The sequence below is a fragment of the Eucyclogobius newberryi genome, unplaced genomic scaffold (assembly GCF_026437365.1).
Source record: "Eucyclogobius newberryi isolate DKJ021-1_F unplaced genomic scaffold, fEucNew1.0.hap1 SCAF_2, whole genome shotgun sequence".
In the NCBI taxonomy this organism is placed as follows: Eukaryota; Metazoa; Chordata; class Actinopteri; order Gobiiformes; family Gobiidae; genus Eucyclogobius; species Eucyclogobius newberryi.
Window position 1 is genome coordinate 43,723,314 of NW_027315834.1, and position 27,269 is coordinate 43,750,582.

The 27,269-nt window shown below is 40.7% G+C and overlaps 1 protein-coding gene and 1 long non-coding RNA gene across 3 annotated transcripts in view; one reads left to right on the plus strand and one right to left on the minus strand.

Moving 5' to 3' along the window:
• Positions 1-18,554, minus strand: part of LOC140366915 (astrotactin-2-like) — a 259,612-nt gene extending 241,058 nt beyond the window's left edge. For both annotated transcript variants that reach the window (XM_072453128.1, XM_072453126.1), the window contains exon 1: positions 18,057-18,554. In XM_072453128.1, the coding sequence (XP_072309229.1) occupies positions 18,057-18,471 (415 nt within the window). In that variant the 5' untranslated portion in view covers positions 18,472-18,554. The remainder of the gene's footprint in view (positions 1-18,056) is intronic.
• LOC140366921 (uncharacterized) overlaps positions 1-27,269 on the plus strand; it is a 262,861-nt gene that overhangs the window by 204,670 nt on the left and 30,922 nt on the right. The gene's annotated exons all lie outside the window — the stretch shown is intronic.

A 27,269-nucleotide genomic window follows, 5' to 3' on the forward strand; every position in this document is an offset into this window, starting at 1 on the left:
ATAATTATTTCAATGACTGCTGTATGCCTAAGCTCTTCACACTTTTTTCACACAGTCACTTTGATGCATGAGTGCCTCTAACTAGTCCAGTTTATTGAAAAGGCTTGCAACAACAAATCATTTACATTAAAATTGAAAGTTTTACTAAATTACTTCATAAACTATGTGCATTTCCCAGAGTACGTGTAGCTACAGACTTCCTTGAGAGTGCACATAAGTATTGGGCAGACGTCTCACCTGCTTGTGACCTCAGAGAGCATGCTCCACAGTGTTACCTCCTGAGGGTAATTGCTGTTGGATCAGAGCTAATCCAGCGCTCGACAAAATACTTGAAAAAAGGCAGAGTGCGTTGCACTCCTGTGAATAGGAAACAGGGTGAACATCAGCCACATACGAATGAGCTTCCCTTGGATCAGCATACAATGTATAAAGCCTGACGCAGATTCTGAGGCTTAGCAGGAGTTGCCTGAGATCTAGACTGGTTCTTTCTGAAGATGAGCATAATCATTCAGAAACTATAAAGGAAAGGTACAACTTAATCCAAGTTATGTATTTTTTCAGTAATGATACTTGTTCAAATTAGTTATCTTGTTTTGTAGGCTAGGTGTAACACAATGCATTGCGGTTCTTAAATGTCAATGACATTTAATTAAATTAAATGACTATCTTGAAGATCCTTGAGTCCACGCATCATACTCGACACAACTTTGATGATATGTAGAGTATGAAACTCTCCATGTTTCAAAGAGGAGATTGTGAAACAAATGCCATACACTAAATTAGGCTACAGCACACTACAACAATGGACATATTATTATTAAATATCAATAATTAAAGGACCATGTGGGGGTCAACCCCCAGAAAACATTGGAGAAATCCTAAATTATTTCCTGTATTCTGGTGAATTTTAGATATATTATTTTAGGTCACTGCCCATTCACTTGCTGCATGATGTGATTTTATTTTATTTTTAGTAAGCCTCCACCCCCTTACCCAGAGTTTGGCTGCACAGCCCCTGGCTCCTCACATTTTCACCTCTTTTCTCTCCTTCCCTGTGGACTGAGAGGCTCCAGGTAACACTCTTTTTTTCCTCAGGATTGCTAAAATCATGTTTTATGTTGTAGGTAAATTTATAAAGTTTGTCTTTTGCAAGAACGAGTTTGACTTTGTGGTGTGCGCTTCCATGTGTTGGCTGCATTGGTGTCAGTTGGCACTTCGATTTATTTAGTCTTTTGCCTCTTTCTCTGGGAATAAGAGGCAGCTTAACATCAAATAAAAGACATGTTGTAGCTTGAGACCAGCAGAACAAGGCTTTGTGGCTGCCATTTTCCCCGGTTACCCTGATCCACCGGCACATTTGTTTTTTCCAAGCCTGATTCTAAACCTAACCAAGCCCACTGTTCGTTCCCTGCGCCCCGTAGTAAAGAGAAAACAGAAAAAGGCGAAGTGACACATCAAAGAAGCGCTTGGAGAAGTGACTGTGGGGAAAGAGGAAAGTAAAGTTCAGGTCTACAGGGAGAGAAAGAACTGAAGTGCCGCAAGGGTAACAAAAGTTAAAGGTGGAATGGACAATTTTTTTCAGCAAATTTTGTATCATATTTCCTCGTGGCGTGGATAAATCATTTGTCCTGCCACGTATCAATCATAAAACGCACCTAGCGCTCACCTGCAGCCGCGTCAGGCTCGTCCCCACGTTTCCGCGTGCCTAAGCGCATGGATCTATCATAATATAGTTCCCTCAGTGTACGGGACAAAATGAAAACGGAGAAAGACAGTTCGAGCTGACGCAGAAGTGGACAGAAATCTACGGGAGACGAGAGATGCGATGCGCTCCGTTGCGCTAATAAACAAACGCACGTGTGTGTTGTATCAGTCCGCACGGGGGAGTGGCATGCGCACTTCCGCCTGCGTTCTCAAATCGCCGAAAAATCGTCCATTGCGCCTTTAAGCATCAGAGTAGGGATGCATACCTAAACCCGCGTTCAGGTTCAAGTCCGGATTCGAATCCAGAGGTTTAGGTTCAGGTCCGGACTCATTAGGTCCGGACCTAAACCATGCCATATTTGCATATTGTTACAACAGCGTAACACAAGCTATTTGGCTAAATTAAGTTGAAGAGACTTGAACAAGGACGACTATCAAACACAAGGCTTAACTGCAGATTGAAATAAACTCAACTTGTCTGCTTTATTCACTGTTTTTTAACAGAAGTTACAACTTACAAATCACAAGCTACTAGCTAAGACTCAACTCAACAACAAGAGCATGTTGAGTATTGTTGACAGGGTCAGTCTGGGTCAAGGGTCAAAGCAGCTGTTTCATCTGATACAATGTTTTGCCTTTAGACACATTTCCACTCTTTAATGTTCAGATCTATTGGCATCAAAAGTCAGGTAAAAACCTTCAAACAGACAATACACCAGTGTAAATAATTAAGTCACAGTGTAAAATAACAGAGTTAGAAAAACTAGCATAAAAGTCAACTTGAATCACTATAAAGCAATCAACAGTATCAAAAGTAGAATATGAAAATATTTTACACAACAAATCAAAATAATACATCATATTAGCAGCATTAAACACCAGACCATATTTAACAACTGTAGAATACAAATACAAAATACTATTACAAAATATAAACTCCAATTAATGAATGCAGCAATTAAGCAATATTACTTTGACTTTACTTTGTATTTACTTAATGCCAAATACACCACAACATAACACTTAAGTTATTTCATTCATATTTACACCCAGAGGAAAGACCCAACCAAGAAACCACGCTGACCCCGCCCCTTTAACACGCAGCACGTTAACCATCACAACATCGCACGTGGCGGCCACGGCTTAAAACAGTTCAAATAAAGCCAGCGATCTCACCGGCTGCCGCTTCAATGTTCATATGTGGATACACGGTTCTGCACAGCTCGACACGTACGAGGCGCTCCCGTCTCTCGCATCTTTAAACTTATTTCGCCTGCTTAAACTTATGCCCGGAAGACGAGTGCGTCGCTAATTAGGGTCCGTGTGCGCTATTGACGGCGGCGCATGGCAGTGTTTACATCGTTTCCAGCGCAAATTTCGCGATCAGCGGAAGGTTTAAGATGGTCTAGATTCTAGAACAAAAAGGATATAGTATTTGAGTGCTATATTTTATGAGTCCAGAACCGAATCACCAGGGTTTCGTTTTTTTTTGGACCTGAACCGAAACGTTTTTACAAGTCCAGAGTGATCAATACAAAAATCATAGAATCACTTACCCACAAGCATCTGGATCCACACGCACTTGAGTGGGTTGAGGGGGTAAATATACGGTAAATTCAAAATTATGTAAGTAATGGCATTTAACATTCGGCTCTAATTGACTGAAGAATCAGTTGTATTAGGTTTCAACTTTGAAGGTTTTGATTTTAAAGGTGAAACCTTTCTGATGGAGGTGCTTATCTACTCAGAACTGACCCCTTGTCTAGAATGTTCTGTATGGCATATGATCTTTATGGCAAGAAACACTGGCCCCTCCAGGCCCAGTTACAGGTAAGATCTGTGGAGAGGTGTCCCTGCTCACAGTAAAGATTATAAGGCAGTGTTCTCGCTGGGCTGAGGTTTGAGGATGGCGGTGGGACACCGCCGTAAGTGGCGCTAGCAAAAAGTACTTAAAAAATGTTGCCGCCCATGGCGCTCGATATGGAAAGCTAATATGATCACACTCCGCCACTTAGGAGCGGCGTATCGCGCCGTATTTTCCGACGCTTTTACAAAATAAAGCAGCACTTTTAACGCCGTGCGCCATCTGACATGACACCATTCGCCGTAAACAAGTACCGCAATTTACGCCAGACGGCACTCCTAAGTGACGGCGTGTGATCATATTGGCTTTCCATACTTTTGGGTACCGTGCAAGCGCCGTGGTGCCCGCACGGCGGAGCGCAGTAGGCGGCTCCTCGCCCGCGGCACCCGAATGTGCGAGCGAGCGCAGCAGCACCCTAAAATGCCCGCGGCACGTGCACGGTTGTCTTAATACCTAGCGGTATCTTTTCAGCATGGCCAGCATGGCCCGGGGGCCCGCGACAGAATGGCGGCATCTTTTGGGCATGGCGGGTGCCCGCGGCAGCATGGCGGGCTGCCATGCCAAAAGCCCTCAGCAAGAACACTGTAAGGGTAACGCTAACCCTGTATTTGAACTAGTGCAAGATAGATACTTTTAATGCCATAATGGAACATCCCAGGCAAAGCAATAACATCTCCAGAGAGACAAGCATGTAGCAGACCCCAACCAGAAAAGTTGCATAGTGAACCTAGAATATGAACAGGATTTGTCTGTTGATATTCTTCTCAAGACTCCATAAAAGTCTGCACAGCAGAGCAATATTTAAATTTAAATAAAGGACTATTTTACAAAATAGTCTTAACATTAGGTGCATAGATTTATAGAGTAGGCAATTTACAATTAGTTGTGAACCTGAGATTTACTCACACCTGTAAAAATACCCAACAGATCCAGTATTTGGTTATTATTTCTTTTGACAACTGTATGACTTTTGTGGTGGTATATTTCAATATGAGTTGTGGTGGTGCAGGGTTCAGATTAAGGATTTTCACTTGTATAGCGGTGCTGTCAGATGGCTTTATTTACAACTTTCTTCCATACCATCATCAATCAGAGGACTATTTGCAGGAGTTTCATTTACATATTAATTGTCATTACACACACTTAATACATATGTATTAAGCTTCTGATGGAAAAATAAAGGTTGCTGTGGTTTCCATCATGGTGTATTTTATGTGTTATTCAAATTGTACCGCTCTATTTGACGTTCCATTTCATTTTTCGTTTTGCTATTTGATGACGGTCCCTAAGTACTCTCGTCTCTGCTTCGGCTGCACATTTAATGACGGTCCCTAAGCACTCGTCTCGGCTCCGTCTGCACATTCGGATCAGTGTAATTCGCTGCGCCCAAAATACGCATCTGATTGTTAAAAACGAGGTTGTAGTCACTTGGCAGTGTAAATATGAGTATTTTGGCAGTGAATGATCTGCAAAGACTTTTGCGTTTAGGAGCTATTGACCTCGGAAGTCCGAATCTGACGCAAACTTTACCGCACATGGCTCCTCCTACTTTCAGACTAGCGATCTGTGACAGCAGCGGGACTCGTCATGTCCACACAGCGTCCTACATGTGTCAGGCCGTTATTGACGATCGATTGACGAGTGATCAGTACTTTTAGGCGCTTTGGTTTTACAATTGGACACACATTTTTGTATCGCAAAAGCTGCAATACAAACACACTTTTTTCTGACGAATGCATCGCATTTGAGAGAAATTGCGTTGCATTTTGCGATGCGATACCGCTTATTCTGAACCCTGTGGTGGCAAATAAAAAAGTGGCTTTTTGGAAGAAAGGAAGCTTTCTGCAATACAGCTAATATATTTACAGTTTTTGTGATTGCCAGCCCCACTCTGCTCTGGGTATAAATACTGTATCCATTGCCTCTTTAAACAGACAGCCCTGCCAAATGAGAGGTCTTACAGTTATGCGTATGCAGTTGTAATACAAATCCATCTGGAGAGTGGCAGATGTTAGTGAAGAGGCAGAAAAACAGAAGAAAAGAAAGCAGACCAATGGTCCAATGGGCCACAGTCTGCATCAGAAGAGATCTCCAAAACGGTGTGAAAAATCCCTTTGAGGAAATGTGCAGTACAAACACAGCAGCTCAGATTCGAGGTTTACAGTCCTTTCTTGCAGCGATGGCTTCGAGCTGTGAGGGCTGGCATGTTTCCAAGGTGCATTGCAAATTCTGCTGTGAATAAAATTTTATGGGGCTTAAACATTATTGTGGCAAGCTTATATGAACAATGAGCCATTCTCTCCTTTAAAATGCAGGGACAGTGCAAATAACTAATTTTATTAACAAAGTTAGTCATGGCTGTTAAATCCCTTTGTTATGTCATAGATATAAACATTTGGGATTCAACATTAAATCAACTAATGTTACGATCAATAAAGTTTCAATAAATTATCATACTTTAGCGCTAAATTACCACAGTAATGATGCTGGTTCCAATAGGAAAGGCATCCACCATATCACCGTTTGCCTGGTTCCCTGAGTGTGCGTGGATTAATGAGTATACACTGTTTAAGTGAGAGACTGATCCACCCTCGCTGTGTGAAGGAAAGGTTTCGTAGGTCTTTCCTTCTTGCTGCTGTCAGACTTTATAACAAACACTGTTAGTCCTGAACACTCGCAATACTGACCTAACCTAATACTGATGTGCAATTCCGTCATATGTGCAATTACTGTTGGAATTCATGTGCAATTACTGTGAAATTCATGTGCAATCCATGTGCCGTCGTGACACATATTCATGTGCAATTACTGTCGTGATCACATGCAATGGTATTTATGTATTTATTTATTTGTCTATGGGAGTTTTTTATTTATAGGAGATCTTCTACTGAAAGTGTTTTTCAGACTTCCTATAAGTGATCTGTTCTTCTGTATCTACCTCTGTATCTTCCTGCGTTGCACCAATGAAATTTCCCCATGTGGGACAATAAAGGATTATCTTATCTTATCTTATCTTAAGTCCTGGTTTGGATTTGAACATTAGTAATGTTGGTTGAATGTGCAGTTTTTTTCCCTCTTTTTAAATGTCTAAAACTATTTTAATATTGCAATATCCACATGTCCTCAGTCACATAATTTCTTTAACATTGCAATAGCAACCCTGGCTGTTAGGTTACTTTGAACATTGTCCTTTCAGTTATATAGTTAGTTTAAAAAAGTGCATTGAGCGCATTGTTCTTTTAGCAAAAGGACAAAAATGACTGTGACAAGAGCAGAACAAAAGTAAAGGTTAGTGAACAATAAAACAAGAGGGAGGGAGGGAGGAATAAAAAAAGCAACATAAATCCAGAAAGGGACTTGGCTTTCATACCGTCTGTGGTCTCCTACTCCGACCTGTCAAGCAGTAGGGGACGTTTACAGTACGTTTGGTATGTTTGAACGCACTGAGGCAGCTGAAAATCAAGGTGGAATCCCAAGGAAGCCAGGTTCCCAATAGGGGAATGAAAAATACATGTTACAGTTTTGTGTGCCGTTTCATTTCTGCTTCCGAGTTCATGTGTTCAAGAGTTCATGCATTGGAAAAGACACTACAACACTCAAATAATCAAGCGTGGAGTTTAAATGGCCTTCATGAATATAATATAATATATAATATAAATTGTATCGTAGGGGTGGGGGAAATAATAGTTTTTTTTTAGATGCATCGTCAATTCTAATAAAACAGAATTGATGCAGACATGCCCATAATACAAAATGTGTCTGAAGAAGTCAGCTCTTGCCTGATTACTTTCCCCATGTATCTCTATGTGTCTCTCTGCCTTCTCACTCAGAGCAGCAGCAGCAGCGAGAGGCATTTTGCTGTAGACCCCGAGCAGAGTCCTTTACCCGCAGGCCTCCACCAGGAGGACCTTCACAAGACTTACCCCCATCCACAGATCTCCCATGGAAAACAAACAGTAAACTAAATCATATGAAACCCTTCCACCGGAGTATAATTGAGACCTATCATTATTGCTATCATGTAAAAGTGTGTTGTTTTAGTGTGTTTAAGGAGTTTTTGGCCGGTAGGTTTTATTAGACAGGACAGCTTAGCAGTAAATGGGGATGAGAGCAAAAGGAGGACATGCAGTAAAATGTCAGAGCTGGGATTTGAAGTCACGACACTATGGCCAGTTAGACACATGGAGCCTGGCATGTGTGCTGCCGCCTTAACCACTCGAACACCAGACAGCACCATGTAAAAGTGTTTTAATATTTTAAGGATTTATTTGACATCTATTATAGATTTTGATCAGGTGCCTTTGCATGTGAGTACAAACTATATTTATATATTCTGTACGTAACGTTACATAATTATTTACAGTAAACAATCCCAGACCCCACAGAGACGCCGTGGTACTGCTGAGTGCTTTTGTCTTGTTTCTGTTGCCCTGGCTCTCAGACAGGTCGTTTGGGAACATGTTGTTTAACCTTTAGGCCCATAATGTAACATGTCTACCATGTAGTTCTGCACATTTTATATGAGAAATATATAGTAGTGTTGCAGTTGGGTGGATAGCACACATGCGCTCCATGTAAGCGATCCACAGCGTTGTGGGTTTGAATCCATCCGTTTGCTGCAATGTCCTTCCCCAGTCTCATCCTTATTTCACGCTAAATTGCCCTGTCTAATAAAGCCTACAGGCCAAAAGAAATCTTGGAAAAAAATGTTATGAATAAAAACTACAACTAACCAAACTGTATCTTACCTAATGATCATAGTCATCTAATAAAAGAGAAGTACCGTACCTTATGGACTTCAAGCCGCTACTTTTTTTCCCACGGTTTGAACCCTGTGGCCCATAACGGCCACCGGGGGCACTCTAGCAGGAGGCACAAGCATTTGACACACTGTAGAAGAAAACGTTAATGGACAGTAGTCAATTTGTCTTTAAGCTTCAAAACGCGGCGTGTTTTATTACAATCAGACTCATATTCACGGAGAAATTAGTCTAAAGAGGAAGTGAATCTATATGCAGCAAAACAAACACGCATACGCACACGTGGAGCGCAGACATGCGATATACGGCGGTCTGCAGTTTAGAACCTGTTGCATTGAAATGAGACTTTCTTGGCAAGACCTGACCATCTTTCTGTGTAAAGATATCACAAATGTTACAATGTAACTGGCATCAGAGCGGAAGACGCCGTCATCTCCCTGCTGCACCGCTCTCTCTCTCACCTGGAAAAGCCTGGCAGCTCTGTGAGGATTCTGTTCTTCGATCTCTCCAGCGCCTTCAACACCATCCATCCGCTGCTCCTGAGGGACAAGCTGGAGACGGCTGGTGTGGAGTATGACCTGGCAGAGTGGATCCTGGACTACCTCACAGACCGACCCCAGCTAGTGAGAGCCCGGGACTGTGTGTCTGAAACTCAGACCTGCAGTGTGGGGGCGCCCCAGGGCACTGTCCTTGCGCCCTTCTCTTCACCCTTTACACTGCAGACTTCAGACATGACACGGACAGCTGCGTCCTGCAGAAGTTCTCTGACGACTCTGCCATCATCGGATTCATCACAGACGACGATGATGTGGAGTACAGAGGACTGGAGCAGGACTTTGTGGACTGGTGTCAGCGGAACCACCTCCTCATCAACGCGGGGAAGACCAAGGAGATGGTGGTGGACTTCCGCAGATGCCACTCCACTGCCCCCTCACCAGTGAACATACAGGGACGGGACATTGAGAGAGTGGACTCATACAAGTACTGAACCACAAACTGGACTGGACTCAGACGCACTGTACAGGAAGAGCCAGAGTTGGCTCTACCTCCTGAGGAGACTCAGGTCTTTTGGAGTGACAGGGCCACTCCTGAAGACCTTCTACGACTCTGTGGTGGCATCGGCCCTCCTGTACGGTGTGGTCTGCTGGAGCAGCAGCATCACAGAGAGGGAAAGGAAGAAGCTGGACAAGGTCATCAAGAAGTCCAGCTCCGTCATGGGCTCCTCGCAGCCCAGGAGTCCAGGCCACCTCCTGGACTCTGTGCAGGAGGTGGGGGACAGAAGGGTCCTGGCTGAACTCACATCTATGCTGGACCACGAGTATCACCCCCTGCTGGACACTCTGTCCGCTCTGGAGGGCAGCTTCAGTGACAGACTACGAGCTAATGCTAACAAGAGATCTCATCCACTTTGAAATGAGACTTTAAAAATACTTTGATGTATTTGAGATCACATTACGCAGATACAAAACTTAAATTACTGACTCAGACAGCGAAATGAGTGACTACAACCTCAGGCCTATTTAATTGTCACATTGCCTATCAAAGAAATGTTCATACAATCAGCTGTGCACTAGAATCTATAGTGCACAGCTGATTGTGCTTCTAGTGAGTGTGTAAAGTTAGTCAAAGAGCTGATGAAACTGGAAAATGATATTGGCAACATATATGTATGCCTCATTAAATATGATGTATTATAATAGTAAAAGTTTGAATAATATTGCAGTAAATGTACTGGGCTAAAATATAACTGCTGTACAATGTTCTTTTTGAAGATCTGGATTTGCCTTCAGCACTCCCTGTTGCCCCTGCCCCTGCTGCTTCAGGGGATGCTGGCCCTTCTCCTTCACACAACAGGTGTGTAAAAGCATTTGGTTGGATAACAATTTGTTTTTCATCTAAATTGCAATGTGTGTATTTTGTAGGCCCACGAGGAGGAAGTCCCTGGAGCCAGAGTCCTCCAGCTTTGATGACGCTATATAAAGGCTTATCTTATCTTATCTTATCTTACGGAACACTCTCACGCTAAGCACAAGCTCAGGAGCAGATGATCCAGATGTGAAGGTACAGACACAGGTAAATCAGCTCATACAGAGTAATCAAGGACAGAGGGGAAAACAGGAACAGCTATGATGTGTTTTCTGTTTGTTAAACTTCAAAATTATGTGTTTTAATACAATCTAACTCATATTCACAGAGAAATTAGTCTAATTAGACTGGAGCGCTGTATAGCCTGAAAAGTATGGTAAGCAACTTTTCAGGGGTTTCTTCAGGTCAGGATGTAACCAACAGCAGGTTTTGTCTGGTGCACAGTGTGAGCTTCAGCGCTGGAGGTGTACAGTCAGTTCCATTACAGCTGCAGTCAGATAAGGCAATATGCGCAGCAGTGAACGATCAGTCCAAGTGTGGGGGGTTTTAGAGAGAATTTGTCAATTCAAATATTTTGTTAACTTTCATCAATGCTCTATTTTTTTTAAATGACTAAAACTATGACTAAAATAAATTGTTTGTTTAATAGAATTATGAATGAAAGTAGATATTTTTCATCAACTAAAGCAGCCTACTACTTTTTTTCAAAATAAATAGTCCCACTAAATTAATTTAAATAAAGAAGAGCTGTGTTCCGCTTCCACAATCTCAGAGCCTAAAACCAGACCATCTACAAAATATTTTCATGTTGACTAAAACTATAATGATTTAATCAACTAAATTAACATAACTTTTCCATCGACCACTGTTCATTGTAACATTATCAATGCCAAAGCCATCCAGTTTGAGAATTATGTAAAATCAGCCTGCACATCACTGCAGACAAGGGTGTAGGAAAGGTGAAGTTGTGATGATATGACTAAGAATAAATCCCTGGGCTTCTCACATGTGACCCGAGTTATAAACAGTATTTGAGTTGGAGAGAGTATAATGTGTCTTGGACCACACGGTGCCTTCTATTATGCGGACAAAGTGCCACCAAGGCCCCAAGGATCAGAGAGAGCAATTCAATGGAATTGCTTATATAAATCAGTGTCACATTATGCATTCAGCACACACAGACTGAAACTATAGCATGCAGGTACAATGCTCACAAATAATATATATATATATATATATATATATATATATATATATATATATATATATATACATATATATATATATATATATATATATATATATAGTTTTCTCCTCTCCCACAAATTGAATTGAATCTTAATTTATTCTGTCTTACTGAAATAATGTTGATTAATGATGCTTGATGATGATGGCTGATTAAATGCACAGCCCTAGTATTGGTGACTAGAACTATAATAAACAGGGGGTTTATATGTTGCAAAAAGCTGATGAACTTCCAAATAGGGCTGAACGATTAATTGCATTTGCAATTAAATCGCGATGCGATTTGCTAATCGCAACGTACGTGAATAGAATGTAGTCATGTGCAGGGGTCTCGCGGGGAGCCGGGGGCTAGTGTGGGGCTAGCGCCGGGGGCGGAGCTGGCGGAGGGCGGCGGAACTAGCAGAGGGCGGCGGAGCTAGCGGAGGGCGGCAGAGCTAGCGGAGGGCGGCGGAGCTAGAAGGAACAAAACAAACCCAACCCGCATGGGGTTTCGGCCAATCACAGAAGCAGTACACGTGCTTTCGTCTCAGTGAGAATCTCTTGTCATTCTGACAGCATGTATAAAAAATGTAAAATGTTTGAAAGAATATTTTACACTAAATGTATCTAATATTGTGTTGGTCTTATTTAAGTCAGTCATACGTTTTCTTACGAAAAAAAGAGGATACAATAAAAAAAAATTAAAAATCGCACGTTAAATCGCAATCGTAATATTGGGGGGAAAAAATATCCAAATCGTTCAGCCATACTTCCAAATAAGTTATGTCATTTTTGTGCTTTTGATGGTAATTTCACAGTCCTTTGATACCTAAACCTCAACTAATAAGAGATTCGAGCCAGGGTATAGACACTTTTCCCACACACACATTCTATTGGTCAGCCTCAGCACAGCTCTGAGAGTGACAGGTGGATTCTACCAATTACACAGAACTCACAGAAGAAGCAGATGGATTTAGTTACCTTCTCAGGAAAATATAAATATATTTAGTTTACATGTATCGTGATCAAAATCTAAATTGAGATTTGGTCCAAGAAAATGAGGATGTATATCACCCACCTCTAATCAAAGCTGTCCAGTGCAACATTCAGCAGTACATCACACAAAAGTGTACAATTTGTTTAACCTTTACTACTTTTAACACCTGACATTTTACTGATGCCCCTTTGTCGCCTGGTCTATGACTCCAAACAAGAAACTAAGATGTGATAGTAAGTCTGTACACACAAACTATTCACTTTTAATGTATGCACTCTTGTTTTTAATATATCAGCGTGGGGTTTATTGTATCTTCTTGGTCTTATCAATAATATTAAAAAGAGAAAAAGAAAAGGGGAATGCGATAAAATAATCTGAGCTAAAGAAAACATAGCATGAACAGGTGCAGGGAAAGATTTAAGCCAACAGTCCAATAAGTGAAGCAAAGCAATACAATTGAAGTAGTTAAGGGCCTTGAGGTGCAAAAACGTAGGCAACTGATGAGGTGTTTACAGAGTCAGCCATGTTGCTCAACACATTGATTCCCTTCCTGTCCCTCAGCATCACATAAACAAGAACTTTTGGTAAGACAAATCTTGCTACGGAGGAAGACATTTTTTTTTATATATATATATATATATATATATATATATATATATATATATATATAAAAATACTAAACTAGACATTTTCATGATAACAACAGTCAGGTTTAATCATCAGACAAAGGTGATATGTCTATAATATAAAACACATATGTGCAGAAATATCACCCTTACCCTATAACTTTTTAATTTTATTTTTTAGGATAAAACATATACCCAATATTACATTTTTGCATATCTTCAAAACAACAACACCCCCTTTCACTGTAGTGTTCCGTCAAATAAAGCCTACAGGCCAGAAACATTCTTGGACAAGGATGGCCCTACAGCAACCAAGGTCACGAAGCATCCCAGACCCATGCCCACACAATGAAACCCTTACATCACAAAGTTGACATTTTGGTGACTGACAGAGATTAATTATGAAGGGTATTATTGATAAAATCTGAAATTGTTTATTATTTTTTAATGCAGCTGTCTTAGTTATAAAATTGTCTTTTTGCTTGTGTTTAAGGCTGCGTTCACACGTAGACCACATCAAAATTGGAACTAAACTGAGACTAAATTTGTTATTAAACCTGGAATAGACTGGACCCGAAACAATTAAAAAACAGGACTTAACCTAGTCCAGGTAACAATACTGACTATAAAAATACAATTACAATTATTCTAATAGTCGTTGCTTCCCTAATGCTGATGAGGATGAGCAGAGCCTCTACACATTCATGTGGTCACATAATAAACGAGTTTCAAAGGCAAAACAGCCATACATTTCCTGGACGCTGACCTTTCGGCTCATTTCTTCTCCATGGCACTGGAAGTAATAAATCAAAGCTGAACTGGCAGGCTCTGCGTGGTGCACACATACTGCCGTCTATCCGGCTTTTTAGAACTTTTGACAGTTGTTTGACAAAGCAATACGATGTCTCTCACACACAAAACACAACAAAATCAATGTTATACATAATGGTTAATAGAACATTTATACATTTTGCCTTACTTTATCTACAAGTGTCCGTCTGTCAATTTGACCATATTCACTAGTCTCTTTTAAATGAATCGCTCATGAAAGCTTCAGGGCCATCCACATATAAAGAAGATACTGTCAGTGAGTGGGTGACACATTCAGCAATGTCCACATGAACGGAATCAGTCTACCATATTTATTGTCCATTCACATAATTATTAGCTTTTGATAACTGGCATGACTAACAGGCTAACAGGCAGACTGAAATTGCTTTAAAACAGACATGATAACACATTGAAATGAAATAGGCTACAAACTATGATAATACTTTGCTTGGTGAGATAAAATGTGTGGTAACTATTTATTAGTGTTTTACCGTAATAACTCATGCGATTACTCACAGAAAATCCATCCATTAAAATTAACGCTGATTAATCATCAAACACGCTCTTTTACATTACACAGGGAGGATTACCTGAGCAGGCATCACGGGGTTACATTTACACATAAAATCCCATCCGTCTGACACACACACACACACACACAGGTTTTATTTCGTCACAGAGCGCACTTTGTTCAACTCCAGACCGACGTCTTTAGTTGGTTCCGTGAAGCAAAGCCGTCCCACTCCAAGCTCATAATAATCAGTGGAAGATCAATGATGTTGAGGAGCGTGGCCCGCTCCACACTGAAGATCAAACCAAAGAGAGGTGGAGATCTGGAGCTGAACAGCGTGCACACCTGTGGACACCAGGCCAACAACAGCACAACTGTCACCATGAGAGTCAGTTACACTGTTGTTATTGGTCTTTAACCCACTAAACGTGTTGTTTGGTCATGTATATTTACCAGAAACATGTGAAATGTCTAGACTTAAATTGTCGTTATTTCGGCTTTTAAATAATTTATTAAGATTTGTAAAATAATAACATTATTTATTTTTTCAAAGAAAATGTGCATAAAAACTACCAAATAGACATTTAAATACATTTAAAAAACATCCAATGCTATAAATTGTGATTAATCAATTCCAAAAATGTGACTAATCTGATAACAAAAATGTATCAATTGACAGCACTAGAATTTATCATAGTTTTACATCAATCAAGTGGCAGTTTGTGAAGAAAGATTTGGCAGGAAGTAGAGCTGAGTTCTAAAATGGAATCCTTCAGTATATGAAATCAATAAGCGACACTCAAGGACAATGTGACAAATTTTCTGACAGTTTAAACAATCATTAAAAAAAATTAAGGTGTTATCAGGTATTATGATTTGGCAAGACATAACTATCAGTTTACGCCAGATAATCTATTCACCGTATTGTGCCCACTTTTGCCTTGGCACTTCTGTTGTAATCGCACTTCCAGTCCAGCGGGAGAACGAGGAAAAGACTTTACTAAAATAATATGCTATAAAGTAGACTGATTTGTGTAAAATGTCCATTGTTCATGTGCAGCAACAAGTCTTAAAAATTACTTTTCGTATTTTCTCTCAGGGTCAGCAGCCTTATGTTAAAGGCGCAATGGACGATTTTTCGGTGATTTGAGAATTCAGGCGGAAGTGCGCATGCCACTCCCCCGTGCGGACTGATACAACACACACGTGCGTTTGTTTATTAGCACGACGGATCACATCACATCTCTCGTCTCCCATAGATTTCCGTCTTTTTCTGAGTCAGCTCGAACAGTCTTTCTCCGTCTTCATTTTGTCCCGTACACTGAGGGAACTATATTATGATAGATCAATGCGCTTAGACACGCGGAAACGTGGGGACGTGCCTGACGCGGCTGCAGGTGAGCGGTAGGTGCGTTTTATGATTGATACGGAGGAGGAAATAAGACTCAGATTTGGGCCAAAAAAATCGTCCATTCAACCTTTAACTCCAGAAGAAGGATTAGGTCAGATGGCGGCGCTCAGGACAACTTCCTGAATATGGTGAATACGCAACCAGCTGGTGTGCTGGGATTACATTATACAAAATTACTGCAGCAATTTAAAATGTAAATTTGGCTTCGTTGTAGCAGGTTATGCATAATATACTAATCAATTATTAGCATTTGTGATTAGCATACAGGCGAAACATTAGTTGCTTGTAAGTGTCTGAAACTTTCCCCGAGCATAGTTATAATGCTTACATTGATGAACGTCTTTGCCAGTTATAAGGCCGAGCAAAGTAATGGTGTTCAAAAGCCCTCATAATATTTATAAAATGTATATAATATTTGTGTCTTTGACTGAACACTACTGCTACACAGGGGTTTATTGTGAGTTGTCCGTGTCACAACAGATTGAACAGAAGACCTGACACGATTGTTTAATTACAGATTTAACATTAGCTAGCTAAAGTAAAAAAAGAAAGATGAATTCCCAAAAAAATAACAAGATAATGTTTAGTTTTTGAGAAGGCTAACAACAACACATCTTACTGTAGCTCTATGAAAATTGCTGAGATTGTATTTTTGTGACATCAAAATCCTGACTTTTCCAGCTAAAAAGCACATGAATGCAAACAAGTCGTAATCCCAACTTCTCATGTGGTGAAACCCGGGCACCCGAGGGCCACATGAATGCAGCATCACATCTGCTGCTCATGTCCAACCAAGAAGTACAATTATAAACTACAGCAAAAATGGTCAAACTGGGGGGAAAAAAGGCAATTTTGAAAAGTAAAATCTTAAATATAATCATGTCCACTATAGACTTTAGGGAAATGTGTAGTCTAACCTCATATACCGCATATGCACTCTCACATGAGAGAGCTTAGAGTCTATTGAGCTATTGAGGCGTTAATGATAGATTACTGTTGGTAAATCCACTTTCCCATCAAGGTCAAAACATAATAACTCCATTTAAAAGTGCATCTTGGTAATGTGCTTGTAAATTAAAAAACGATGAACAAATTGAACTACTACAGCATTGTTTGGTTGAGAAAACTATTCAAAACCCTCCCACAAATGTACGTAGCCAAGCACTGGCACGGCGAAGCAGCAAATTTGCTAGCTGGCTGACTGGGAGGACAGAGGGCCCTTTCTCGCCAGTCAACGGCTGTCCTTAATGAGAATAGAAAGTGATTTACTAGCCTAATGCTCCAGCCTTCAGTTTGCCCCGCTGCTCTTTCCTGCATCCAGTTTTGCACTCTTCTTCACAGCTAGTGGATGAATTTGAGATGAGGCGAAAGGAAAATAAATAAAGTAGATAGCAAGGGCAGTGTCTGAAAACAGAAGTAATGAGACATGTAGTTGTGGATTCGCATACTCTTCTCCTCACTGTCTTCCACAAGGTACTGTGTCTTCTTCTCTCACTTTCATCACGACTCCCGACCGTAGCACGGCACTCCATTTGGCTCAAAATGACCGGGAAAGTGCTGTACAGCAAGTATAGCCTTTCACTAAACAACACAAAACTATTAGTTTGGGGGTAAAACACATTACTTTGACAACTCCTAGAATGCCATTCGTTCGCGCAGTAAAGGTTGTAGTGTTTCTTTTCCATATGTACTTATCCAGTCAATGGTGCTGTGGTCAAAAAACAATTTCAAAGTGAGTGGCGTTCAGGCGACCTGTCATTCAGTCTATTCACCTTTATTTAGAGACGACTTTACGAAAGGTCTGTTTGAGTCTAAGTGTCAAAAACGACTGGAAAATCCAAATACTCAATTATTGCTACAGGCACAACCACCATTGTCAGTGTGACCAATAGTCATACTGGAAGCCCAATTTCTGTGTGAGCACTATGTGAGGGGGGGAGGCCAATTTCATGCAATTTGCAATATCAAATTGCTTTTCTTGATTGAGTCCCTGTTCTTTGGACACGCATGAAATAATCCAACTTTATTTAAATCACAATAATCCGACACTGGAGCGGTACGGGGAGGACAGCAGTGAGAGGCATGAGGAGTGTGTGGAGCATCAGACATGTGGTCAACAGCGAGCGTGGGCAACGGGGCGAGGGCACGAGATGAGGGGGCAAAGTCAGGGCACTTTGTGAAATCAAGCTTAGCAAACACGTGGCCCGGCGCGGAGCCGTCCGGAACCACCGGGGTGTGAGACTGTGTCGTGTCAATTCTTACCGAGCGTAAAGTACGGGAGAGCGGTGTTGTCGAGATCGTCCATGACCGAGACTCGCCCCGGTATGTCCGTCCGCACGAACAAGAGGAGCCGGGATTCCCCCCCTCCTGCTCCCCCCGCTCCTCCTCCAGCACCTGTCCCCCCGACACTTCCCCCCGCGCCGCCGCCGCCGCCGCCGCCGCCGACTCCGCTCCCGGGGGCTCCGGCGGCGAAGCTGAACTCGTTCTCCCGGAGCACGGGCAGCGTGGACACGGTGACGATTTTGAGCTCGCACGGCGTCTCCGCGTCGCTCTCCTTGTCCCGGTCCTCGTCCGCGGAGCCGACCCCCCTGCCGTTGGCACGGGCGACCCGCGTGGCCGTGGCCAGGAGCCCCGCGAGCAGGACGCAGCACAGGCGCAGCGGAGTTATCCTCGCCATTCCGCTCCTCCGCTTTGACTGGAGCTCATAAGCCCGTCCGTGCTGCACTTATAGGCGCGTACAGTCGTCCAGGAGGCGGCAGCACAGGTGTAGCGCGCTCACAAAGGCATCTTCTCCTCCGTGTTTGTGCAGCACCGCGGGGAGACCACGAGCACGTGTCCGTGTGGAGGAATAACACGACGTGGAGCGAGGAGCCGGTGGTCACGTGCTCTCTCCCAATAGGTTTTTACCCTGTATTTAATTGTCTCACTTTTGGGTCTAATTTCTGACATTCTTTTAAGCCTTCGTGACTTGTGTCATTCTTTTGCCCTGAGTGCCTTATGCACACCTCATCTTGTCTGATGGTGTCTTTTGTCTTATTTCACTGCAGAACAGACGTACCCATGGCGACAAATCACAGTTTCAAGCACTCTGTCAATAGGCTGTTATTAATAATTTACAAACACGGAACCATTAGCGTCGTGTCTGGACAACACATCAAATCAGTCACATTTTATTTGTAGAGCGCAATTCAAAGTGAGTTACAATGTTAAAAACACAATACAGTGTAAATCACAATAAATCAATTAAAACAGTGATTCTTTACTGTAATAACAAAGTAACTACTATATAGCCTACTTCTTTCTTTTAATTATTTGATACAACTTAAAGGTACAGTATGTAACTTTTTTTAGTGAAGGGTAGTTCACCTGCTTGTCGTCATGGAGATGTTATTGCGTTGCCTAAAATATTCTGTTGTATTGCATTTACCTTATTTATCACCTAGAGACAAGCAGTTAATGCTACCAGTTACTGGTTAGATCTGTGAAGAGGCGGCCTCACAGTAAGAAAGTATTGTTTTAGCAAGAAAAGCTCTAACCTAATTTTCAGCTCTAACTTATTCAATCTGATACAAGTTTAAAGTCATAGTATGGAACATTCCAGGTAAAGCGATCCTTTAACTCAAAAGGTTCACAGTGCAACAAATTTAGTACATGCCTAACCTGCATCTCCATGGGAGACGTGGGAAACACATCTAGGGAAACTTAATTTGAATCTGTATTATGTCATAGGACATTGGGTTGAAATTCAAATGTATTATTGGTAGCTGATTCAAAGACATAGGAAATGGGTAAAAATGTTGCTATATTTTGAATTAAAATTGATCATTAAGTGTGTAAATATGTCAACACTTTGTCCTTTTTTTAATCAATATTTTTAATGTACCATAAAATGACTTGCCCTGCAGCGTGAGTACACAAGTATGTGTGTACAAATGTGTCATAATATGTTATGCAGGTGGTAACACAAGATATCACATTCTTTCCAAAGTGAAAAGCACATTGTCACTTTAACCATAATTGAATCACTCACTGCACTGTTCTCTTTCTGCACTACATGTATAAACTCATCTGTAAATGTGTGCACATAGTAATCCTATCTTTTATTTGTATTCTTATTTTTTATCTTATAGCTTATTGTTATTTTATCCCATAGCAGATTTAAATTGTTTCTTTGTTGTCATTGTTGTTTCATTGTTGTCATTGTTGTTTCATTGTTCATTGTTTTATGTCGCACCAAATCACCAAGACAAGTTCCTATGTCTGTGAATTTTGTTCATTGACAATGACAATAAAGCCTTTCTGACTCTGACTTTGATTCTGATATGGATATTTTCATGTGGCATTAGTGCTGCAATATTCAAACAGGCCTTGGAGTACTCGGCCTCTGTGGTGCTGAAACACTCAGTGCTATGCCCACTCCCCTCATTATAGTTTACACTCACTAAGAACAATAGCTGACTTTTTTATACTGCGACTGACTCATATATATATATCATTTTAGATTCAGATACAACTACACTTTGATACTTTGGCACACTATTCTTTGAAGGTGTGAATTGCTTAATAATTAGTGTTACCTGAACATAATAAATAAATACATTAAAACCACAAAATGCTCAAGAAGAAAAAAAATAAGTAATATAAATCTCAAAGGAATTGAGATTTATATTTTAGCCTATCTACTTCATATCATAAAATGTTCACCCATTCATCAAATTGTTACTTTATCCTATATCCCAATAATTATGTCTCTATATGTAGCAAAAGTAAAGCTCAATGAAAAGATTCTAGTTAAATAGTATTTTTTAAAACCAAGATTCAATTCACATTCGAAAGACACATTGAGAGCAGACTAAAATGTGACTTGTTGGACTAATTATATACGTTTCAGAATAATTGCAGCCTTTTGTGATTTGCTAATTACAAGCATTCACGTAGCAAATTCAGCTTGAGTACTTTTCCAGCCGTATCTGTATCCAGTGTTCAAATACAGGCTAATATTGCTGGAGACACTGTTAGGACAAAGACAATGAAAGCTTATGAGCTTTCGCTCCTCCTTTCTATATGTTCTGTATATCCTATAAGGTAAACATTCAACTTCCACGTGTCCCCAGGTGACTCTTAAACTTCTTTGACTCTAATCAACGCTGTGAAAAAGCTGTTTTCAGAGTAAACACCTCTAAAAACGGCAGCGTCCGTCAAGCCCTTCCAGTCATTTGAATTCTGCTGCCTCTGCCTTTGCCTCCCTGTGTTAATTTGACATTTTGGTCTGTCTGCCTGTCTGTCTGTCATGGTGATTGCCTGTTTAAAGTAGTTGGTTACAAAGATTAGCCTAAAGGGCAGACCTGACAGGCTTATTCTGCCTTGCCTGTGAAATTGCTGACATCATGGAGTAAGCTAATGGGGGACAGTGAGCATATGCCCTGTGTAAGGCTGACATGTTGGATTGTTATGTGAAGGGGGGAAATAGTCCTATTGCTAAATTATGTTCCAAACTGTGATGGTGAAATGTGCGAATAAATAACAACTGTTCTTTTTGTACAGTTTTCTTAAATCGCTGTTCTCTAATGTCTAAATGTCTCTAGTTCTTGCTCGTATTGGCACAAACGTGAAGAGTGGAAACATGTCTGAGAAAGGTTGTGACTCCATTGTCTTGATGATGGTTGGATTTTTGTATTTTTTTTTTAGTGGGATGATTTTTTAAATATTTTAACCACAATGTGTTCTTTTTACAAAGGTGTTGAGTTTTATTTGCAAAGTAATTCTTCAAACATTCTGAAGTGCTTTGTGACATTGAATAGTTTTTTTTTTAATTTTGCTAAAGATTTGCCAGATAGATGAAAAGTTTCAGAAAATGTGCCAAATAAAAAAACTGTAATAACTCTAATGAGGCATTTTTGACCTTACCACAGGCATGTAAAATCCATGTGGATACAGCCTAGCTACTTCAGTAGAACTAAAAGCTGAACTCTAGCTTTTATACACAGTCTGTAGTAGGTATCATATTTATTGCTCAAGAAATTGGTTCACCCTAAAACCAAGGAAGCCTCCAACTGTCGTGGACTTGGATTTGATGGAAAAATTGCTAATGTCTGCTGCACCTGTACTTTGAGGGTTAAACTGATCTGCGTGGCATGATGAGCAGAGGGACTGACCTTCTTCGCTTCTCTGCTTTTCTCAACAGAACTGCCTCTGTGCTTTTCTGTGTCGAGTAATGATTGAAAAGTCCCTCTTGTGCTCCTTTTTCAAGAGTGAAGCTCATACATTGTTGTTCCAGCCTCTGAAACCTTGCTGCACTCAAGTATTACATAGCTGAGGAAGTATAGATTGTTGTTAGATTCCAAGAGCCAATAAAGAAACTATATAGTAGCCACAAGAGGTCAGTAAAGTGAATTGTAAAATTATACTAACCCAGTTATGTTTGATATCTGACTTTATTATTAGGTTACATATTTCAAGTTTGAATGATTAATGAATGCATTTCATTTTGTGTATTCCAAAATTAAACCTGCTAGGTCAACAGTCCCACAGTAAATAGTAAAAAACATATATATCTGTGTTTCCACTTTAAATGTGACTCTCTTTCCTCTGTCCCCCCTCACATGCACATGCACTACACAGTACAGTGCATCTTCAGAGCTGCTCTCGACCGACTGACAGTGTTCTCCTCACTAACCTCTGTTATTGATTGGTTGAACCTATCCGGAGACAGGCTCGCTTCTGCAGGTGTAAACAAAGAGCTCCTCCATTAGAAAGTGGGTTACACCTGGAGACATGCACATGTGCAAGAACATAGGAGACAAATGGGTTTGTAGAATGCTGAGCTCACAATTCTCAAAAATGCACTGAACTGCAATACACTGATAAGCAAAACGTGTTCTTCCACCATCGTGAAGCCAATTTAAGGCCTGGAACTTAATCAGCAAAAAAACATAAACAGTACAACGACAATAACATATAGGGAAAATAAGATTCAGTAAGCCATCTGTCGGTGTTGTAGCAGCATTTGCTCAATGCTCAGCAAGCAGTGCCTGCATTGGTTTTTGACCTCCTCAGAGGACATGGGAATTTACTATTTATGGCCAAATAAAATATGAAACCCCCCAGCCCCCGTCAATTGAAGCAGAAGTATAAACAGAATAGTTCTGACTTGAGAACCCATAAGACCTTTGAAAATAAAACAACCTTTTATATTAGTCTGTGGATTGTGGAAAAAGACAAATAAATGTCCATTGTGGACATTTGCTGCGACGAGTTGGCCACTGTCCAGGGTGTACCCCGCCTAAGGCCCGAAGTCACTGGGATAGGCTCCAGTCACCCGCGACCCCAAAAGGGAATAAGCGGTAGAAAATGGATGGATGGATGTGGACATTTAAATGTACATACATTTAAATGTTCACAATGCAATATTAAAAGCAATTTTATTAAAACTTTTAATTGCAGCAACCCATTGACAATAGCCACACACGAAGAAAGCATGTGAAATATATAATTTATATCTCTCTTATATATAAGAGGGAGGACTCCAACAACCTCTGTGAACAGAATCCAGTTACATCACCGTGGAAGACATCCAAGAAAGAGTATCAGGTGAAAAACTGGGCTGCACATGATTCACGCCTACTGGCTAAAGAAACTCAACAAACTCCATGAGCGCCTGGCAGCACAAATTAACCAGCTGCTAAGGGATGGGACTCACTATGAATGGCTAACCAGAGGGCGGAGGATCCCTCCAAAAGGTACAGCCCCATCCAACTATTGGCCAATAACCTTTCTCTCCACAACATGGAAGCTCATGTCAGCAGCATTGCAGCTAAGATAAGTGAGCACATGGATCAATTCATGAACAAAGCACAGAAGTGCATCGGCAAAGCCAAACACCAACTCTTGTTTGACAGAACAGTTGCCCAAGACTGTAGAACCCGACACACCAACCTGAGCACTGCCTGGAATTATTACAGGAAAGCATACAACTCAATGCCACACACAGGGCCGGCCCCAGCACATTTGGTGCCCTAAAAAAAATTCTGCCAAGCAAAAACATAACACATATATAACAATTTTCGTTAGATTTATTTGTCAATTCCAAAATAGCGTTTGGATTCATAGAAGGGGGCGCAAAAAACTCCCCCCACAGTGCCGCCCCAGGCACCCGCCTTTACAGCTGAGTGGAAGGGCCGGCCCTGGCCACACACATGGATCACTGAATGCTTGGAGATGTACAACATCAAAAGGACCCTAAGAGCGTTCATAGCAAACAATGAGGCTGTGGTAAACCTAGAGGCCAATAGTAAGCCAATGGCACAAGTGCCAAGGAGACGCATGTGTCCCCACCGCTGTTCTGCATAGGTCTGAACCCCCTCATCCAAATAATCAACAACACTGGCTATGGATGCAGACTCAGGAATGGGGCCACCATCAGTCACTTCCTCTACATATACACCATGCACCTGTGGTAGAGGACCCGACCTTAGAAAAATGGATGAGACAACGTGCAGAGATTTATACTATAGGTAGGTAGAGGTAATGTGGACCATAATAGACAAGAATGCCACTGACTAAACAAATCCTGACGTTGTACTGGACATCATGAATCAAACAGAAATAGCCATTCAAAATGCTGTGTTTAATTACAACTTAATTTGTGCATTGATCAATTATACATCACAATACTGTTGAGTTCGCATCTGTGTGTTATGCACATAAACGTGATTGATAGTCTTCCTTATATTGTATCTCAAACCTTTGCATATTCTCTCCATATGCTCCTGTGTTGTCACTGGAACAAGCCTGGACTGTGTGGACTTGTGTTTTATGGCTCTGCTGTGGAATCATGATTTTGATTCATTTCTTTGTTGGTGTGGGATGTAATCATTCATGGCCATGTCCAAGCTAGCTCATCGACAGTTGTACAGCTCCGTGACAAACTCCCACAATTACAAATCCTACCTCCGTATGACCCTCCCCACAGCACCACTCTCTGCCCGGCCCACCATCACTCCTGCACTCAGAGTTGCCAGGTCAGCTGTTGTCCCCCATTTCAGGCTAGGGAATCATCCATCCGTTACCCAGTGTTGCTGTGGATGATGGACGGGCAGGTGGGACAGCAAGGCAAGGTCACCACGATGGAATCCAAGCTCATTACTCTAGCCGTGCTTGGAACGCAGCCCTACTAACTCCGCCCATCACAATCTGTCAGCGCATTTAGACATGCTCATTTTAAGCAATATAAAATAAAATCTTTAAAAAGAAAAACATGTAGAATATGTAATGTTTATGAAATTAATTATTTTGTGTATGTGTGTATATAAGAATATATATATAATATGTGTGTATTTAAGAATATGTATATACACTTTTTATGAAAATACTTTTAACCTCAAAGTTGTGTTAGCCGAACTGTACTGAATCAATCATTATGTGTACTGCTTACCTTTTGTTTTTACTAACTAAAGGTGCACTATGTAAATTCTGTCTCCATGTCTTGTCCATGTTATTGTCTTGACTGGAGGGTCTATGACAGGAGAAATAAAACTCAGAGAAGAGTGCAGATAAATTAAGCAGGCAGTGGACCCTCACCAGGGAAGTCACATTATAGTGCACCTAATCCAGCTTCCTGTTATATGCAACATTTTGAGGGCTTTTTCCATAGACATATGTTTACTATATATGGTGCACTATGTGGCTTTAACTCTTGTTAATCAGTGCGGCCACGGTCCTAGATTCGTACTATTCTGAAACCCGTGAGTAACTATTTCAGTCTCATCACCTGCTATTGTTCCATGTTGATTTAAGTGTTTTCCACTGCCCTTAACGTCATGCATTTCTTCACTTTTCCTCTAAACACTTCATGAGACATCTCTCTGCATGCATAGAGATCATATTAAAAGTAGCAATAGCAGAAAGGAACATTGTGTCAATAACATCAGAAAGTATAATAACAGCCACACAGGGTGTAATTTTAGCTCATTACTCAGCAGTGGGAGACTTCAGAATTCAAAGCCAAAACACTTCGGCCCATTACAGCTCTAATTCAACTTATTTTGCGTTGAAAATAGAGTGTACGGACATTTGCAACTTTCATCATGTTTTAGATTAATAGCGCTGGGGTAAACAGGGACAAGGTTTTCCGGACTGTGCCGATGTCTTTTGTAAATTATTGATTTTTATGGATGAGTACATTTTTTGTTTGTTCCATTTGTAATTGCTGCTTTAATCAGCATGTGTATGTACAATTAGAACTACTGCATCAGATCTTTAAAAAACAAAAAGTACTTTAAGGCCATATTCACCTAGACCTAGAAACCTGAAAACAGCACAAAGACTTCATAATTTGCTCTTTTCAGTCCCCAGCTTCTCCATGGCATGTTTAGCTGGATCATTGTGAACGGAAAACCAATTGAAACATTTATTTGTCCATTATCATTAATCATTAACTTTATATCATGTTTTTGTTGAAAATATGTAAGGAATATAAACGTTTTCCAATAAGCTTAACCCCAGACAGTTTTATTCTTTATACTTTCTGGTTAATGTAGATACCTCCAATAGGAAACATCTCTCCTTTGGGGATTCTAGTTAAAAGCACAGAATAACGCCGAATGCTGCAGTAGAGATGACCATACTTCATGTCTTTTCATGTGCTGGTGCTGTAGTTTGCTGTGTTTCTTTCTGAAACATGTGTACTTGATTTGAAATACAGTCTTGTCAACTTGTGGATCCAGATATGTGCACAGTTTTGAAAGACAGAACTGTAAATCTTAAATCCCCAGTACGTAACTCTTTAGCCAAAAAATAGGATGAGTCATTATGTTAAATTAAGTGATTATCATATTAAACGTTTTATTTATAATGTCTTCACCATACCATACCAACATTCAGCCATTTTATGTTCCTTCCCATACATTGTAACACCATGGATTATTGCTGATTGTCTATAACATTGGGCCAATACAAAGCTAACAAGAGGGGGGACCAAGCACAGCCCTGCCTCCCCCCTCTTTCCAAAGTCAGTGGATCTGTCAAGTGGTCATTATTTTAATTCTTGACAGCCCCAATAATTTTTATAAATAAATCTAAGTATTTGAAATGTGCGCAATATTTTAAATGAATAAGGCAGTTAACAGTCAAACGCTTTTTCTGCATTCAGACTTATTATTACTGCCTTGTTTTGTTGCTTTTATATATACTTCATTACATGTAAAGACGTTTGTATGTTGTTTTGTGTTTGTTGTTTGTTAATGAATCCTGTCTGATCAATATGAACTAAATTTGAGAGTATTTGTTCCATTTGTTTCAGTCATAATTGAGGTGTATATACCATATTCCACTTTCAGAATTGAGCTGGTCTATATGAGGCACAGTCAAGTTGGTCCTTCCCCGAGCTGAACCTGTCACTCTCTGGAGCTTTTTTGTTTTTTAGTCTTTTAATTGCACTTTGAATTTCAGTATCAGGTATTTCAGTGCCTAATTTTG